Source organism: Lytechinus pictus, chromosome 7 (assembly GCF_037042905.1).
Source record: "Lytechinus pictus isolate F3 Inbred chromosome 7, Lp3.0, whole genome shotgun sequence".
Lineage (NCBI taxonomy): Eukaryota > Metazoa > Echinodermata > Echinoidea > Temnopleuroida > Toxopneustidae > Lytechinus > Lytechinus pictus.
Genome location: NC_087251.1, coordinates 19,189,183 through 19,208,165, shown reverse-complemented (window position 1 = coordinate 19,208,165; position 18,983 = coordinate 19,189,183). Strand labels below are relative to the sequence as shown.

The 18,983-nt window shown below is 35.7% G+C and overlaps 2 protein-coding genes across 4 annotated transcripts in view; one reads left to right on the top strand and one right to left on the bottom strand.

Annotated features, from left to right (window-relative positions):
* Nucleotides 1-2,274: 2,274 nt before the first annotated feature.
* On the bottom strand, nucleotides 2,275-5,828 carry LOC129265937 (tubulin-specific chaperone C-like). The gene has a single exon (XM_064102160.1). The coding sequence runs from the start codon at nucleotides 5,634-5,636 to the stop codon at nucleotides 4,584-4,586; it is 1,053 nt and encodes a 350-aa protein (XP_063958230.1). The 5' UTR covers nucleotides 5,637-5,828; the 3' UTR covers nucleotides 2,275-4,583.
* A 215-nt stretch (nucleotides 5,829-6,043) lies between these two features.
* The window catches only part of LOC129264804 (arylsulfatase-like), a 28,799-nt gene continuing 15,859 nt past the window's right edge, over nucleotides 6,044-18,983 (top strand). The window contains exons 1-4 of one of the 3 annotated variants that reach the window (XM_064102157.1): nucleotides 6,044-6,080; nucleotides 7,967-8,070; nucleotides 17,121-17,269; nucleotides 18,060-18,199. In XM_064102157.1, coding sequence (XP_063958227.1) covers nucleotides 17,133-17,269; nucleotides 18,060-18,199 — 277 coding nt within the window. In that variant the 5' untranslated portion in view covers nucleotides 6,044-6,080; nucleotides 7,967-8,070; nucleotides 17,121-17,132. Of the gene's footprint in view, nucleotides 6,081-6,354; nucleotides 6,468-7,966; nucleotides 8,071-12,890; nucleotides 13,059-17,120; nucleotides 17,270-18,059; nucleotides 18,200-18,983 lie in introns of those variants that run through there. The other 2 variants (XM_064102158.1, XM_064102159.1) reach the window with 2 other exon arrangements.

Below are 18,983 nucleotides of genomic sequence, written 5' to 3'. Positions count from 1 at the left end.
CGACTATCTCACTTAGCTCTAAACAGTTCTTATTCACATCCAAATATATTATGATAAATCCCTTAAGAAGGTGTTGCAGATTTCCTAGCCAGCATTCGCAATTATTCTCAATTATCTTTTTGTTTTCTTCAAAGGAGTGATGTAGCAAAGAATCTTCATCTATACTTCTTATTCGAGCATAATATTTTCCCAAGTTTCCGCTAATTTGTGTTATCAATGGATACATTCCAACTTCTGCAAGTATTGCTAAGTTGCTGCTCCTTTTGTTAATTCCTAAGGCATTTCTCAACCATTGAAACTGGACACACTGAATTTCATATCTCAAATACAACTTTGAATTACCATTTGCAAGCTCCGCTAACTTTTTAAAGTTGGCGGTAAAAGCGCCCCATACCTCCCAACCATATAAGAGTATTGGCTTTATTAAAGAGTCAAATATTCGTGATGCGGTTTTTATATTTGGAAGATTGTAACCAAAGGATTGAAATAATTTGAATAATACTCTATTGGCTTTATCTGCCAGATTAACTCTTGTATCTTTGAATGAACCGCAGTTATTGAAAACCAAACCTAAATATGTTGCATGTTTAACAACTTCAATGTTCTGACCGTTTACCTCGAAAGCCTGATCTTTCAAATTTTTTCCATTCTTGTTACAAATCATCATTTTTGTTTTGTCAGTATTAACATTCAATAGCCATTTATCACAGTAAATACAAAGTCTATCTAACAATGTTTGCATTCCACACCTTGATTTTGATACCAATACAATGTCATCTGCATACATTAAACAGTTGACTAACTTTCCATTCAACTCAACTGGATCAGTGTCAGTAATTCCTAACTCATGAGGCAAGTCATTTAGATAGAGGTTGAAAAGGGTGGGACTTAATGTACACCCTTGTTTTACACCACAATAATATTGCTTCCAAAACTCTCAGTAATCCCTTCATTCAGCTTTACACTCAACTTTAGTTTTTTATACATATTAGTTACAATCTCATAAAAATTCCTCCTATACCATATTTCAGCATTTTATAAGACAGACCATTCCTCCATATACTTTCGAATGCTTTTCGCAGGTCGACAAAACACAAATATATATTACACTTGTCATCCATCTTATGCGTTCTCACGTATTTGTCTAAGATCAGAAATGAGACAAAAGTTAATATCTGAAGCAGAAATATGAATGCGTTAATAAAAGAAAACATATATTAAAAAATACAATTTTAAAACACAGTGGTATCATATAGTTTCAAGGTGGTATACTTTTTTTCATGTTTCATTTTGAAGGACGCTTCGTCACTCTTATCCAGCTTAAAGCTTATATAAGAGAAATAATGTTTAACTGAAATAAGAGAAACATATTTGCCACCGGTCTTTGCCCGCAAGAAACTGCATGACCTAAAGAGATAGAGGGCGGTACATGAAGACATATTTGGAAAGTCTACAGTGATTGAGTAAACTTTTGTCCAAGGTTAAATGGGCATTTTCGTAGGAGAAATACGGGGCAATATGCAGTCTAGCAAGTGATTTAAGGGTACTTTTGTTAACGAAAAATAAACGGGACACGATCTGAAGAGAAATTATAAAAATGGTCATGAGCAGGGCCTGTTATAGGAGATGAAAATGGGGGCTATATGAAAATTGTCACTGAAAGAAAAACGAATTGTATATTAGGATCCACTTCTGGTGGGTGTTTCTTAAAGTTGTTTGGAGCGACTTTAAGAATGATTGGTGATCCGTTCTTGTGGTAAAGGTAGATTCATTGGCAATGGTTTAGCGGGTAAGAAAGGATCACCAGTTGTTCAAAAAGTCGCTTTTAACTTACGACCAGCTTTATGAAACGGCCCCCAGGAAGCGCAAGAAAACACATCATCATCAGGGGCTGATCAAGGATTTCCCAAAGGGGGGGGGGGGCATTTTCCCCGAGGAAAAATTTGACAAGCAAAAAAAAAAGTCTTCACTTTCAAAAGGGGGAGAGGGCACACTTCTGTTTTAACGGCATTTTTACATTACAAATGTTAAATGTGCCTCTCAAAAAGGAGGGGCACGGGCCGGCTTTTCCCCTACCCCCCTGGATCTGCCAGTGATCATCATCATCACCATCATTATCCCCTGATCAGACAAGGGGCACTGCAGAGACCTAGGGCACCATGCCTTACTACCCCCCCCCCCCCCATATCTCAGCATCTGTTTCTTTCCCTCTACTTTTCTCTTGATTCCAACTCTGCATTACAAATAAGAAATCCAACAAACCAAAATGAAAAATAAATCAATGTTTTGGAGCTTTTTTGTAATTTAATCAATACTTGTCCAACATTAAATTATTAACAGAAAATTGCATCCTCTTTTCCAGTGCAAACTTGAATGTAATTATAAGTACCATGGTATGAGCAATTGGGGCAACATCATTCCTTCGCCTTGAACACTGACACTAAATAAAAATTTTGATTTTTTTTTTTTTCAGATAGTAGCTAGAAGCTAATAGGCCTACTAAATGTACATTGCATTGTAAAACAAATTTCTCAGTACTGGATAAAAATACTACTCAATCAGTATTAAAAACTTGACGCAGACAAGGATTGGAAAAAAAAATCATGAAGCGATTTTATAGCATTTTTTTCTTCTTCAAAAATGGCATATTAAAAGCAAATGTCTTAAATTCAATTTTGAATGGCTCGTGAGAACAAGAAATCTACAAAAACACATGTAGCTAATTACAGGTAAGATCATTTATCTTGGTGTGTGGTATGTTTTATATCATTGAACTACTGTACAATTTCCATCTGAGTGAGTTAATAAAATCTGAATATAAACAAATCTACCCACTTTCACTACAGAAGTCCATCTATAACATGGAAAGCCACATACATGTATACCTCTGCAGAGGATACTTACGAACATGTACCTGTACATGGGACCTTCATGGAAGAATGAATGTAAAAACAAAGGAATGAATTAAATAAATTTTGGAGAACATGTGCATTAGTTTTGTGTTAGGAAACATTCTCATTGCAATTGTACATGCACCTGTAGGGGAAAGGATTTGTATTTATTTAGTCACATTCTGGGCTATAATTGTGGACTTCACAACCGTATCTACTGTATTCATTAATCACTCCTAGTACCTTCTACAGATTTTAAAATCCTGCTCATTGTTCAACATAAACTAATTATGTAGGTCAATATCATCATCACCTAAGGTAAGTTGACATTCTTGTCATGGAATTGTGTTTTGAAAATTTGAAATTCATTTTAAGCCAATCATTACTTACTATTGGCCGTTCTGGATTATATGTCACAAAACAATACTTGTAGAAATGTAAAAAGAGTGGAAAATGTACACTCCACCTACATGTATGTAAGCCAGTCATGTAAGATATTGCATATCTTTGTAGTACATTTTGTATGTATTGTACATGCACATACATTTAAGGGCAAGTCCAACCCAACAAACAGTTGATTTGAATAAAAAAACAAAAATCGAACATGCTTAACACTGAAAATTTCATCAAAATCAGATGTAAAACAAGAAAGCTATGACATTTTGCTTAATTTCACAAAACAGTTATCACATCCTGGTCGGTATGCAAATGAGAGGACTGATGACATCACCCACTCACTATTTCTTTTATATTTTAACATGAAATAGTCGACTTAATCTTCTTCTCATTGTCATGTGAACAAAAGATTTATTCCTCCCTAACATGAGGAATTACCATTGTTTTACATTTTGTGGTTCAGTCAAGTTGGTTCTCATTGTCAAATCTGTAAAAATTGATATATTGTATAATTCAAACAATAAACTATAAAATAGCGAGTGAGGGAGATCATCAACTCTCTCTTTCGAATATCACTGACTATGTGCATAAGCAACATTTAAAAATGTCATAACTTAAAATTAAAATCTAATTTTGAAGAAATTTGAAGTGTTATGCTTGTCTACAAGTGTACATCTTTCTGATGTGTACTTTACCATTTATTAAAGAATCACATGGTGCAAAGTCACTGTAATCTTTAAACATATATAAGCCTACATGTTCATGTATATAAAATTATTATAAGAACAATTAATGTACTCTAAGTAGAACTTTATCACAGCCAATGTCTTAACTTTAAACAGATTGAGCCAAGAATAGAGTTGACATACTGTACTTCAAGAATGTGGTAATGGCATATGTACATGAAAATATATAGCTTCGTCAGAAAATTGTAGGGTATTCTGCAACTATGCCAAGTTTAAGTTATATGTCAAACAGCATAAGGGTATAATGTTGATTGCCAGTTGAAATGTATTAAAACTCTGCAAAACAAATACAAATTACATGTAAATATAGACTCTATATAAAATTATGATTTATATTTAGTATCTTTACAAATTAATTACATTTAACACAAAAACATGAATTCATTTCATTTGGAGTGACATTTTGAATAATTTGTCATGAGTAAAGAGATTGAAGGTTATAATTTGAAATAAGAAATATTTGGAAACATTTTGATCACCTTATTGCAAATTACCATCCATATAATATATCATATTGATCACATCTGCACCTAAATTTAAAACTGAAATCTTAGTCCCATTCTTGAACTCTTTCCTCATCAGGTATCAGTCCCCAGTTCGGTGAGTGCTTGTCATGAGCCAACCAGTTGAAATCATCCACATCATTCCAAGAGTTCTTGCTCTTGTCAAGACCACTCTCCTCATAATCCTTCTCCAAGGTTTCATAGGCCCAGTTGTATGGAGCATAGAGAACGCTGGTTGTATCCTCGATGATGGCTCTACTCGTCACATGAAGGTAGAACTTGGTATCTCTGGAATTGTGGACCCTCAGCTGTTGACATGCAAGGATAAGGGTGCTATCGATGCACTTATCAGCAAACACTGACCCAGGAATCGGTCCACAGAAGACTTTGCAGTCAGAGAGGTTGCTGATGTGAAGCGCACTTGGAGATCCAGGTAGTTTGATTGTGCATGACGAAAGGTTACTGAGACTGACATCTTTTTGATGAATCTCTTCCGCAGGCAATGATAACGACTCAGATGTCCGATTTGAAAATCCAGCGGCGTTTACTGTGATGATTGGAGATGATTTAGAAGCATCTACATCATCCAGACCAATCTTCTGTTGCTTGGATGCCTGTCCATCTCCTCTCTTCCTTACTTTGAAAGCGAACTTCTTCTTTGGCAACAACTCATCTCGCCTTTCGTTGATGCTCTCGAACAACTTTGCTAAGTTTTGTTGGGCACTTTGAATATCATATGGGGGCAAGAACTGGGTCATGTCAGTCATATACTTCAGTAATTTCTCAGCTGCCTCTGTAATGTCATCAAAGAAATCTCGCAGTTTAGGTTTTCCAACATTATTTGCAGTCGCCAACCGCTCTTCAATACTCGACCTCTCTGCATTGAACGTCTTTGCAAAATATTCGGCACTCTCTTGCACCACCTTTTCGTTTTCACGCTGTTCTTTCATTTTCTCAACTTTGGCTAACCTTTCATCGTGTCGCCGAAGAAGTCCTGCAGGAATCTTATCTTTCTTGATTTCTTTGCCATTTATGTTGACTGAATTGGTTTGATGGTTGTCTCTTAGTGCCGAGTCGGTTTCTTCCACGTTGGTCGCCATGATCTTAAAATACGAATGACAATTCAAAATCAAATGTTTCGAAATAACAACCTCGTAACTAGCGCTGTTTCACAAAACAATTATAGGTCCATGTTCATCAACATCCTGAAGGAAGGGAGTCATCACTACATATGTTTTGTAAGAACAGTTCAATTAGATCACTTACGATGATTTTGAGAAACCAGCCCCAAATCGGTTACCGAAACTAGTCTTGTGCCATTATTTAGTGATTTTCCCAAACCATTGTATAAAATTTAGATGCAAATTTCACGACCCTTAAGTGTAATTAGAAATTTATTTTTGTCAAATCATCAACATGATACTTTAATTAGGCATTTTAGAGATAAAATATGACGATATTTTACATTTCGTCTAAAATTAATGTAATACATTTCTGATTCCAGACTAACGGTAGCGGAGATTTTGGAGGATCGGAAAGCCAAGGTAAACAACCGAATTTATTTGATTTATTTGTTATTTCGGTGATCATTTGAATTTGAATATAATATCGTGTGTCGAGACTAGTGATGTGACTTTGTGTGATCTTATGGTACTTTGTGAAGAGCGAATGAACTGATTTTGTTTTGAAGAAACTTAATGTTAAAGCCCACCAATTAACATTCGTGTGTTGTGTGAGTGAGTTAGGCCTACCGCATGCCGTAAACTAGTTAAGTTCAGTTTGAGTCTGCGTGATGTGGGGGTTCCGAGGACTAGAATCAGGGACAACTCGGACCACGGGACAACTCGGACCGCGGGCCGAGTTGTCTCACCCGTTTCGTGATTTTTTTCCCACAAATTTGCGTCTATTTTCCTGTCATTTCGAAATTTCTTGTAAATCTTTTTTAGAGATATGGTCTGATGGTAATGTTCTTCACTTTCTATTACTTTTTTTTCGCTGAAATAAATAAAAAAGTGTAATTTTAGGCGTTTTTCGACAGCTCGCGATTCCCATAGGCGCGCGTGTATTAACTGTGTAGGTGCTCGGCTCGGCCCCGCTCAACAACTGACTTGATTTTGTGATCATTTCTCCTCAAGTTACCACTTTTATCGCAGAAGATGGACTTTCTTGTATTCCATTAACTCCATTTTCTCATCAAAAGGATAAAATTTGGAGTATTTGCACGATTTTCTTAAAGTTTTTCACCTTTTCTCTCTGGTCGTAAGAAGCGAACAACCGATGAACGGTCCGCTGCTCTTCATCGCAATTCTACGTAGCTCGGCCGCCTAAACTGGCGGGGTGGGATTCAGCCCGAATCCCCAATGGAAGTGGGCGTGCACTGTCAAAGAGCTGAGCTTGACTGAGTGAGAGAGTGAACTACAGCTTGAAGCTTGGCAGTGTCGTATAGGCTCTGCCTTTTTTTTTTGTAAATATGTATATATATTTTTTCTATATTGATTTTCCCTGGTGTAGAGCTTTAAGATTGTAATAATTTAATATGCTTTAATTTCTTTGACTGAGTATGACTGTGGTGTGGATGTTTGAGTCGCACAAAAAATACTTTTACGTGGGTGGGGGCTCAGGGCGATTTCACTCCTGCCCCCGAAATGTGAAAAAATATTCGCGTTGTAAATGTGTTGGCATGCCGGGCTGAGGGTAGCCATCAATAAAAAAAATTATTTTGGGGGCTTAATTTTTTAATCAAATTGATTACTTTTAGGCCTTTATATATTTTTTTAAATTTAATTTTTGTTTTTTTATATTGAGTTTAAGTTGCAATAATTAATATGCTTCAATTTCTTTGACTCTGAGTGTGACTGTGGTATGGATGTTTGAGTCGCACAAAATATACTTTAACGTGGGTGGGGGCTCGGGGCGATTTCACTCCTGCCCCCGAAATGTGAAAAAATATTCGTGGTGTAGCTGTGTGGGCATGCCGGGATGAGGGTAGCCATCAATAAAAAATGTTCATTTGGGGGGGCTTAATTTTTAATCAAATTGATTACTTTTAGGCCTTTATATATATATATATTTTTTTAATATTGAGTTTAAGTTGCAATAATTAATATGCTTCAATTTCTTTGACTCTGAGTGTGACTGTGGTATGGATGTTTGAGTCGCACAAAATATACTTTAACGTGGGTGGGGGCTCGGGGCGATTTCACTCCTGCCCCTGAAATGTGAAAAAAATATTTGGGGTGTAGCTGTGTGGGCATGCCGGGATGAGGGTAGCCATCAGTAAAAAAATGTTTTATTTGGGGGCTTAATTTTTAATTAAATTAATTATTACTTATTTTTATTTTTTACAGGATTTAAAATAAATTGATGTAATTCATTGTGCCATTCCTTGTTTTTCCCTGATTTACTTTCTTTAATTTTATTTCTTGGTAAGGGTGGATGTCAGGCTGCCAGGGTGGAATTCAGCCGGAATTGCCAATGGAAGTGGATGTACTTGCACAGTCGTGAGCTTGGAGACTGAAGCCTTGCCCTGCAGTTGTGAATATTTTTTTCAATCAAGTTTTAGGGCCACTCGGTCTTATTCCCATCTGAAATATAATCAAGGGCGGATCCAAAATTTCCCTACAGGGCCGGAGGGCATTTTGTTTAGGAATTTTTTGACAAAAGGTCTTCACTACCAAATCATAATTTTTTCCCAGGAAAAATTTGACAAGCAGTTGCCTTTTGAGTACCTCTCAAGGGGGGGGGGGGCGGAATGTGCCCCCCCCCCTCCCCGATTTGCCACTGGAACTAATGTCCATTTCATTTAGTTTGTAATTTTTTACAGGAGGAAAGAATAGAGTTAGAAGTTTTGTGTTTTGTATTTTTACCAATTATTGTTTATTCAATATAAAATGTATTTAATTTAGTATTGTTCCAAAATGCATCACTTAATCACTTAATTAACTTGTTTAAATTTTAAATGTAAACCTGAATAAAAATGAATTGTGAACTTTGAATAAATAGAAATATACATGTATATGTTATATTCTGTAAATTGTAATATTTTATTTCCATTCTTATCTTATCATTGTCTCCCTTTCTCATTATGTTCATCACTCTCATTTCAATTAAATTTATATTCTATTACTGGTATAAAAAAAGACAATACTAAACACTGATACATCGATCAATAGAAAAAACAAAGAAAACGAGGTAAAATACAAAGAAATGCCAGGTACATGGAAGGGGGGGGGTAGCAACAAATCATGCTTGTCTGGGTTTTAAAAACAGGAGAAGGGTGGTCAATACGATATTGCAAAGAGCAACTATGAAGAGGGTTTTGTTTTTATCAAATAATTTGTCCAGTTCCTTTGGAGTGATGTTGTTTTTGTTTTTCTTTGAATAGAATATCACCCATTCTAGAAAACTGAAATCTGTATCTAACACTAAGTTGCCCTAGTGTTGTTTTCCAATCTACATTTTCTAGTTCCTGGTATCATAATTATGGATGTAATCATTTAAGGTGTACCAGTTAAAAAAATGTTGACTTTTGGTATATATTTACATAAATTATGCAAGTTGCAGGTCACGTAGTTGATAAATTGTTGACACAAGCATTAGCTCTATGATCACCTTCTCAATGACTCAAATGACAAGCTTCTGTAATAATAAAATATATTGTATTTACTAGATAATTTGAACAACTGGACCGAATTGTGGCAATATTAATGAGTTATATATATAAGTGATAATGGGGTACTCCAGGCTGAAAATGATATGATTTGATCAAAATCAGATAAGGAATAACAAAATTATCGCTGCATTTTAAAGAATGATTTGCATTATTCTGGTGATACAGGTCTGGCGTGTCTTCATGGATATTCAATAAGCAAGCTCATGATGTCATATCCTCACTTTTCTTTATATTCTATTATATGAAATTAGATTGATTAATTTTTAAACGTTCAATTCAATAACCCCCCTATTTGTTATCAGATTTTTATGAAATAAGCACTTTAATATGTGATGTTACTATATCTATTAATATATAAATATTTTAATCCCGCAGCATCCCTTTAAATGATTTATTTATTATTTCTGTTTTCTAGAGAAAAAGTGGTCTCTTCAATAAAAAAAAAAACTGAGTTAAAAGAGAGCCCTGTACATACAACAAGTGGAACGTCTCTGGCAGTCTCACCTGCATTACACGATTCAATATAGCAGCAGTGCCCGGGAGCAGTGCTGACTTTGAAAACTACTATAAGATAGTTATTCAAAATTAGTTATTCAACAAATACCCCCATATGGCCGAAGTTCATTGACCTTAATCATGTGACCTGAAACTTGCTGCAGGATGTTCAGTGATACTTGATTGTCCAAGTTTCATGAACTATGTCCAAATACTTTCTAAGTTATGCTGTCATTTCAGAAACTTACAACCTTCGGTTAAAGGGATGGTCCGGGCTGAAAATACTTATATCTTAATACATAGAGTAGAATTCACTGAGCAAAATGCCGAAAATTTCATCAAAATCGGTTAAAAAATAATAAAGTTATTGAAGTTTAAAGTTTAGCAATATTTTGTAAAAACAGTCGTAATGAATATTCATAAGGTGGGCTGATGATGTCACATCCCCACTTTCCGTTTTCTTATGTTATTACATAAATCATTTTTTTTTTCATTATTTCATACTTGTGAGAATAATATGTCTCCCTTATAATGAAATAAGTTGCAGCAATAAATATCTAATGCACTAAATCAGTTGTCAATCCAATTTTTCTAGTTCTTGGAGGAAAACATTTGAATTAATTTCATATAATAAAATACAAAAGAACAAGTGGGGATGTGACATCATCAGCCCACCTAATGAATATTCATGACGACTGTTTTCCCAAAATATTGTTTAACTTTAAAATTCAATAACTTTGTTAATTGTTATCCGATTTTGATGAAATTTTCGGCATTTTGCTCAGTGCATACTACTCTATTTATTTAGCTATAAATACTTTCAGCCCGGACCATCCCTTTAAGATTTGATGTTGACGCTGCCGTCGGAAAAGCGGCGCCTACATAGTCTCACTCTGCTATCCAGGTGAGACAAAAATCATGATGCAGTGATGAAAAAAAAAGTAATAAAATAAATTTAATCAAAAAGAAAAACCACATAATATGTAAAAGAAATGAAATTCAAAATCATAAATTCATCATTTTTATTGAATAAAGAATTTAATTTATTGATAATTGGAAAAAAAGATTACCCTTATTTTCTTTCAATGTAACCCAAATACTTGTAGGGCCTAGTATGATTTTTCATCACAACATGATTTAGAACAAAAATCAAGCCATATGTGAAGTTTTGGGTTATCATGTGGGACGGAATCTACATGACGGCATTCGTCGGACGGATTTTTCTTCTTAAATCTATCTATCTCTGCCGGCTTTTCACCTTATCATCCCCATCCCTCCCCATCATCCTCATCCCTATCATCATCCTCGTCCCTATCATCATCCCCATGGGCGGAAATCTGTCCCCAAAGGTAGGGGGATCAAGGGCTGGAAAATTTGACAATTAAGCATAAAAAAAAAAGGTTATCGCCCAAAATATAGGGTCAATTTTTAACCCAAAAATAATTGACAAGAAAAAAAAGTGTTTTCAAAAATATAAGGTCATTTAGTCCTAAATACATGTATTATTTCGATTGTGAATGATGTATTTGTTCTCCATTATTCAAGAAGAAAAATAGTAGGGTGGACATTTGATATTGTGTCCCCCTTACTATTTTTGGTAGGGGGACACGTCCCCCCCCCTGGGATTTCCTCCCATGATCATCCCCATCCCTCACATCCTCGTCCCTCTCACCATCTCCATGCACCCCTCTCATCAAAGATCCTCATCCCTCTCACCATCGCCATCCCTCACCTCCTCCTCCCTCTCGTCATCTCCAAAACTCAGCTCTCTACACCAGGGAAACTCAATATAAAAATGAAATTTATATAAAAATTAAATAGGCCTAAAAATAATTATAGTTCCATTAAAAAAGTAAGACCCAATGAAACATTTTTTTTATTGATGGCTACCCTCAGCACAGCCCAGCATGCCCACACAGCTACACCCCAAATATTTTTTCACATTTCGGGGGCAGGAGTAAAATCGCCCCGAGCCCCCACCCACATATAAGTATTTTTTGTGCAACTCAAAAATCCACACCACAGTCACACTCAAGAGTCAAAGAAATTGAAGCATATTGATTATTGCAAATTAAAACTCAGCTCTCTACACCAGGGAAACTCAATATAAAAAAAAAAAATGTAAAAAAAAAATTAATAGGCCTAAAAATTATCAATTTGATTAAAAATTAAGCCCCCCCCCCAAAAAAAAAAAATTATTGATGGCTACCCTCAGCCCGGCATGCCAACACAGCTACACCGCAAATATTTTTCACATTTCGGGGGCAGGAGTGAACCGCCCCGAGCCCCCACCCACGTAAAAGTATTTTTTGTGCGACTCAAACATCCACACCACAGTCACACTCAGTCAAAGAAATTAAAGCATATTAAATTATTACAATCTTAAAGCTCTACACCAGGGAAAATCAATATAGAAAAAATATATATACATATTTACAAAAAAAAAAAGGCAGAGCCTATACGACACTGCCAAGCTTCAAGCTGTAGTTCACTCTCTCACTCAGTCAAGCTCAGCTCTTTGACAGTGCACGCCCACTTCCATTGGGGATTCGGGCTGAATCCCACCCCGCCAGTTCAGGCGGCCGAGCTACGTAGAATTGCGATGAAGAGCAGCGGACCGTTCATCGGTTGTTCGCTTCTTACGACCAGAGAGAAAAGGTGAAAAACTTTAAGAAAATCGTGCAAATACTCCAAATTTTATCCTTTTGATGAGAAAATGGAGTTAATGGAATACAAGAAACTTGAGGAGAAATGATCACAAAATCAAGTCAGTTGTTGAGCGGGGCCGAGCCGAGCACCTACACAGTTAATACACGCGCGCCTATGGGAATCGCGAGCTGTCGAAAAACGCCTAAAATTACACTTTTTTATTTATTTCAGCGAAAAAAAAGTAATAGAAAGTGAAGAACATTACCATCAGACCATATCTGTAGAAAAGATTTACAAGAAATTTCGAAATGACGGAAAAATAGACGCAAATTTGTGAAAAAAAAATATCGTAATGGGTGGGACAACTCGGCCCGCGGTCCGAGATGTCCCGTGGTCCGAGTTGTCCCGACCCCGAGGACTATACCCTCCATCCACTCACACTAGTACGAGGTTAGTATGTATACTAACCTCGTACACCTACTGCGTTTGACCCTGGATTTCTAAGTAGTCGGCAAACATCGCTTCATTGCACTTGCAGAAGTAATATTTGCCGAAACTCCTTGAATCCTTCCCGCTACTCATCGGCACTCTAGGCGACACCGCAATACTTACCCGTGTTAATAAAGTGGGACTCCGCTCACGCGCGTTTGGGCCTCCCTAGCTTAGAACTAAGCACTAATATCACCTTAAAAACTAAATCTACAAGGTATGTATAATCTATTTAGTAATTTGATAATGTTTAAACGGTACTCACCAGTTCTTTTGATGTATTTTCTCCAGAATTCCCACGGATTTGTCCCAAATCTTGCGACAAACCACGTCGCGGTAGACAGCTGTACATTTTTTTTTATTTATAAATAAAGCGCCCCTTACGATAGTTGTTAACAACGCGGCCAAATCGTTAGGTTTTTTGCACTGTGTCCAAGGCTTTTTTATTTTGTTTGATTTTTTATTTTTTAATAAATATTTTGTTCAATAGCGATTTTTACGTCAAATATTAAATTTATATCACAAAATATTTTTTAATTGTAGAAATATACATAATATTATGCAATAATTTATTCTATATATATTTTATAATAAAATTTATAATTGTTGCGGTCTTTAAAAAAGGATAGTCGATTGATCAGGTGATGACCACACGTATCACGTGATCTGAAAATCAGCTTCATACCGCTTTGATCGCACTCGACGGTGACCGGACTGACTGCCAAAAAAAGATCGAAAAATGACTCAAATGTAAGTTTCCCTTTATTTTATTAAATTCAAATTAGGAATAGGAATATATTTAATGGGCAATCTTTTAATAAATGATAAACAAACGAGGACAAAACTCATATTTTGGGAGTAATATCATACTTGGGTGCAGGAAACAGTACGGTTAGAAGTTCTAACCTGTTTTTAACGCATTGTCGCCTATGAGGTCCATACATGCTAATGTTTGGACCTCATTGGTACTAGGAGTGCTCATTTGGGCTCTTTCCGCTAAGTAAGTAGCAATACAAATTTACAATCATAATTTTTATAATATTGAAATTCGAAATCGCTTACCTCGGCCTGGAAAGTGACTTCGCATGTCTCTTTTACGGAAATATAACTTTTTTTTATAAGGAAGCCCGTTGGTGGCGCTAATAAATTTCACAACCTTGATTCAGCTCCCCGGTAATTTTTGAGTGTGTCTAAATACTTTGAATGCGCAAGTCTTATGATTACTTGACTAATTATGGGCACCAATAAATGGAATACCTTCATAAACATAATTCAAGATTATTATTGGCGATTATAACACTTTTTTGCAAATAATTTAAAACGATGACTAATAAAAAAAAATAGAAAAAATCTACGTACCTGGAACGAAACCAGCAGTACAAGCTTTAACGAACGTCAATAATACGGTCTACCGAAGTCTATACGATGAAAAGATTGTACACTTCACGGACTTCGTGTAATGCTTTGCGTCGATTTGTGTGTAAAATAGTTTAGGTGCCTAGCCTTTCCCTTGTCATGTCTTTGATATGAATATAAATCGCGCGCCCTCTTTAGGCCAAAAATTGATGTTGTCGTTCGACAAGCCGCGCGACGTCAAGAGCAAGAAAAGATGAGGAACAGAGGGGAATGCTCAAATAAGTCTCCAAATGGACTTCATATAGATTGGTATCAGTCAGACAGCAGGTCCCAAGAAAATGGCTTCTTTCATCCAAGTGATATTCATGACTTGAGATGTTTTGCATATTTAATGAGCTTGATGCGGACCAAAACACCTCTTTTCATTCGGTCATTGCTGCTCTATTTGTGCATCGAATTTCATGAATTTGGTATCATTGTAAAGAAGAAGAATCATTCTTTCAGGTCATGTGTTTGAATTTATTCAAAGATTTTGTAATATAGGTCAAAATTCTGATCTAAAATATGCTACAAAATAATTATTTTCACCTGACAAAAGCTGCTATTTTCACACTTTATTTTTGTTTGAGCCCAAATGATTTTTAGATCATGATAAAGCTGAATATGTATGCTTTAAAATGATATAGGTTTCAAAATAAGAATTGGTTTAATCGGGTCAAGATCACACTTTTCATTTGCCAAGTACATAAAGCAGCTTGAAACAAGAATACTGCACTCTGATAGGTCAAAGAGACCACACACTGGCAAATTCCAACGGTTCCAGTGCCTGGGTTCATGGGAAGGTCACACTTCCCATGTGGTAATCTCCTCAAATACCCCGCGCCTGTTCTGTGAACCTTATCCAGCCAATCATAACTCTGGATTTCATGCAAGTACGAAATTTCAGAAATCTCGTTTTGTACCTTGGTGGGAAAAGTGTGATCTTGACCCGATTAAAAGGTGCCACATATCAAGAGTGGCATTGTGAGAAAGTACAGAAGTTCAGCTTTATGGTGATATAGATATCATTGAGGCTCAAACTAAAAAGTTTTGCACAATTTGCAAAAGATAACAGAGGAAGAAAATTCAGTTTTGAGGCACATTTTCAGGCCAGAAATTTACTTATTTAACAAAATATTGTATACAAAATAAATGACCAATATGAAAGAGTAACATTTACTCTATCTGATGGTGCAATAATATTTCATCTAACTTGAGGTTAAAACAGGTAAATTCTTAGAGAAAGAAAATCTCACGAATCACAAGATTTTGCAAGGAGGAGGATTCAGCCACGAGATGATTTGGATGAATCTGGCCTTTTTGCTCATTAGCATAGGGACCTGTGGTCTGACTGATAGGCCCTTAACAAGTAATTAATGTGTAATCATTGATAGCTAAAATAGTTACAGAAAAAATAGAGCAGAGCTCGGAGAAAGTTACAGAACTGGACAAGGACGAAAACAAAGAATGTTACAAAGAACAGGGACACACAGGTTAATAGACAAGACAAGGAAGACAAAGCAAGACATAAAAGAAAGAAAAAAGGAAAGAAGACCAGTCAATTATATTGCTGTTCACGACTGCGACGTTTAAGGATGACATTAAATATTTTGACAGAATTGGTCGTATGCCAATGAAATAGAAAATAGTAGACGGGTCCTTTGTAAGGGTATCTGCAGCTGTTAATATGAATACATGTAATTTATTTACAATGACAAACATACGGACATAGTGAGGGGATGGGAGCACCTGGCAGACGAGGAAAAGAAGAAATCTTGATAGTTGCTAGGTGAGAAAAAGTATCAAAGGAAGCAAAACTCAGAAGAGGTATGTGGTTGATGAAAGAGTTTCCCTAACTACCAGGTGCCCAATCCGCTCTCCGACCGTCCTAAAAGTAATACACAAATGAGTACAAATAGATAAAATATATATTGTGTATTTAAAGCGTACAGTTGGGTTCTACGAGAAGTAATATTGTCTCAAAAGAGACGTTTTCAATTTTCTTTTAAATGCAGTTAATCTAACAGATCTTTTTATATCAAGATTGAGAGAATTCCAATATTTGGGACCTGAATAAATAATAGTATTGTGGGCAAATTTTGTTCTGGTTTTTGGAAGATGAAATGAAAATGCTTGGCATGTTGGATAGTCATGCAACTGGTTGTTTTTTATGAACATATAATTAAGTGCCAGAGGCAAGTCATTATTGTTCAATTGAAACCCAACTGCAGATAGAAAATATCAGAAACTCTTAAAACACCCTTTTCTAAAAAGAGAGGACCTGTATGAGCCTGTATATGGGCATTGGAAATTATACGAATTGCTCTCTTTTGGATAACCAAAATTTTATCAAGTTGAAGCTTACTAGAATTTCCCCAGGCAGGAATGCCATAGTTTGAATACGGGAGTAATAAAGTAGAATATAACATTTGCATAATATGGGGTGGAAACATTGATTTAAGTTTATACATTATACCAGTATTTCTAGATAAAATTGAGCAAATGTGGTTTGTATGAATTTTCCAGGTCATTTTATCATCAATAAAAAGTCCCAAGAACTTAGTTGATTTTACCCTACTGATCTGGACATCATTTAATAAAATATTGTCAGGTAAAGTTGTAATAGAGTTACTAAATAACATAAAATTTGTTTTATCAAGATTAAGAGAGAGCCTATTGGCAAATATCCATTCACAAATACTTTTTAACAGAAATAGAAATTGTATAGAGCCATTTTGTGTACATCTAATTGTTTATTGCTCTCTCTTTCTGTCTTTCTTTCTCTCTCTCTCTCTCTCCCAATGACTTCCTCCCTGCCTCACCTTTCTCCTTGTTTCACCTTGTCTCTCTCTTTCTCTTTCTATCCTTACCCCCCCCCCCCTAGTTATGAGCTGAGATGAGGATGACACTGCTGAGATCATGGTATTCTGCCATTGTCATTATCTCTTGTACTGGATGGTGTATCATGGCAGATACAGTGAGAGATCCTCTTGATAGACCAAATATAGTGCTCTTTCTTGCAGATGATATGGGGTAGGTAAGCAGATTTACATGTACATCTATATATATGTGACAGTTAAGAAAAATGTCGAAAAGGAGAGACTTTAAAGCTAAATGACAGTAGTTGCAGTAAAATACTGATTTCGTGAGAAAGTCTGTAAAACCAAGGTTAAGTAAATATTACTATATCATCGTGGATCTAGATCTGGTACAGTTACATAAACTGAACTTTGTGAAATCATAATATCTAAGCTAAAAAACGATCACACTGAAGATCGCCAACACAGATAGGCACACGTGGGACAGTGTATTATTATTGCTGGAATAAAGACCCGACGGAAGTGACAGAATCCGCGCTTATTTTGCTTATTTCTCAGCAATTAGACAATTTCTTCCAGAATCCTTTGGCGCATATTTTTTATTTATACAAACAGACACTTTGGTGATCATTATATTAAATTCTGTAAAAAGTCATTTTGAGATCGTCCCCACAACTGGAATTTATCTTTAAAATAAATGCTAAGTTACAGTAATATGAACATTAATACAGAAAAATAATGTCAGAAAATTACTAACTGCTCATGGCAATTTTTATGGTCCATGTGATGAATCTCTGGCATTTTACCATATGTTTCTCCTCTTTTTTGTTATCTTTCATTATAAGAGATTTTTAGCAAGAGCAAGTTATGTTTACAAATGATATACCATAACTCTCCTATGGCTATTTAAATAAGATTTGTGATGACTGCCATACAAGTGTGGATAGCATTCTTGAATATTGAAATTTGTGATGAATTCGTGAATTCAATGCATTTTTCTACAGATATGGAGATCTTGAATCCTATGGTCATCCTAGTCAAGAATCTGGTCCTATTGACCAGATGGCCCGAGAAGGCATGAAGTTCAGTCGATGGTACAGTCCAGATATATTGTGTAGTCCTAGTAGAGGCGCCATGCTAACAGGTGATTTCATTTTGTGCTATTCTCATCTTTTATCTTTTGACTATCATTGTTCATTTCAAAACTAGATAAAATCTCTTGTGCACAAAATACTTTTCAGTTGTCAATCCTTCCCCTATCTCTCATCTTTTGTTGATCCAAAGTGAATCTGATGGCTTTGAAAGCAGTGATCTCTTGTTGTTCTTATTTTTAGGTCCTGATACACTATCAATAGAATGGTTTCATGTTATTGGGCCCATTTAGTGGTGAGCTAGTTTCAAACTAATTCTGTTCACCAGTGCTCTAGCCTTTGTAAAGCATCGGGTTTTAATAGTTATTTAGAGATTAGAGAGATTAGTCATCTGGCTGTTTAATCAATTAGTTTTTATAAGTCAGGTAAAACCAACCAAATTATGGCTGACCAAAACTTTATTTGTTACAATCAATATGTTTGGATTTTTTTATTTGTGTTTTTATTGGTGAATAAAGTCAATCTCAAAACAATCACAATATTTACAATGTGTTTGGAAAGTTATTTTGGATACCTTATTGATATATTCTTATTGCCATCAAATTATGTACATGTAGGTGTAGTAGGTGTACATTTTGAAATCTATAAGGGGTTGGATGAACTTTAAACCAAGAACGTTGGTTCTTTTTAGCCTCCTATGACCAGAGACAGTGTTGGGGTGTTTCATAAAGTAGTAAGAAGTTTTCAATCCGGTTGTCTCAGAAGAATGGGATGGCTAACTTCACCTCACTCAATTATCCTTACCTCTTCATTCCACTTTGCAGGATTCAGTGCATC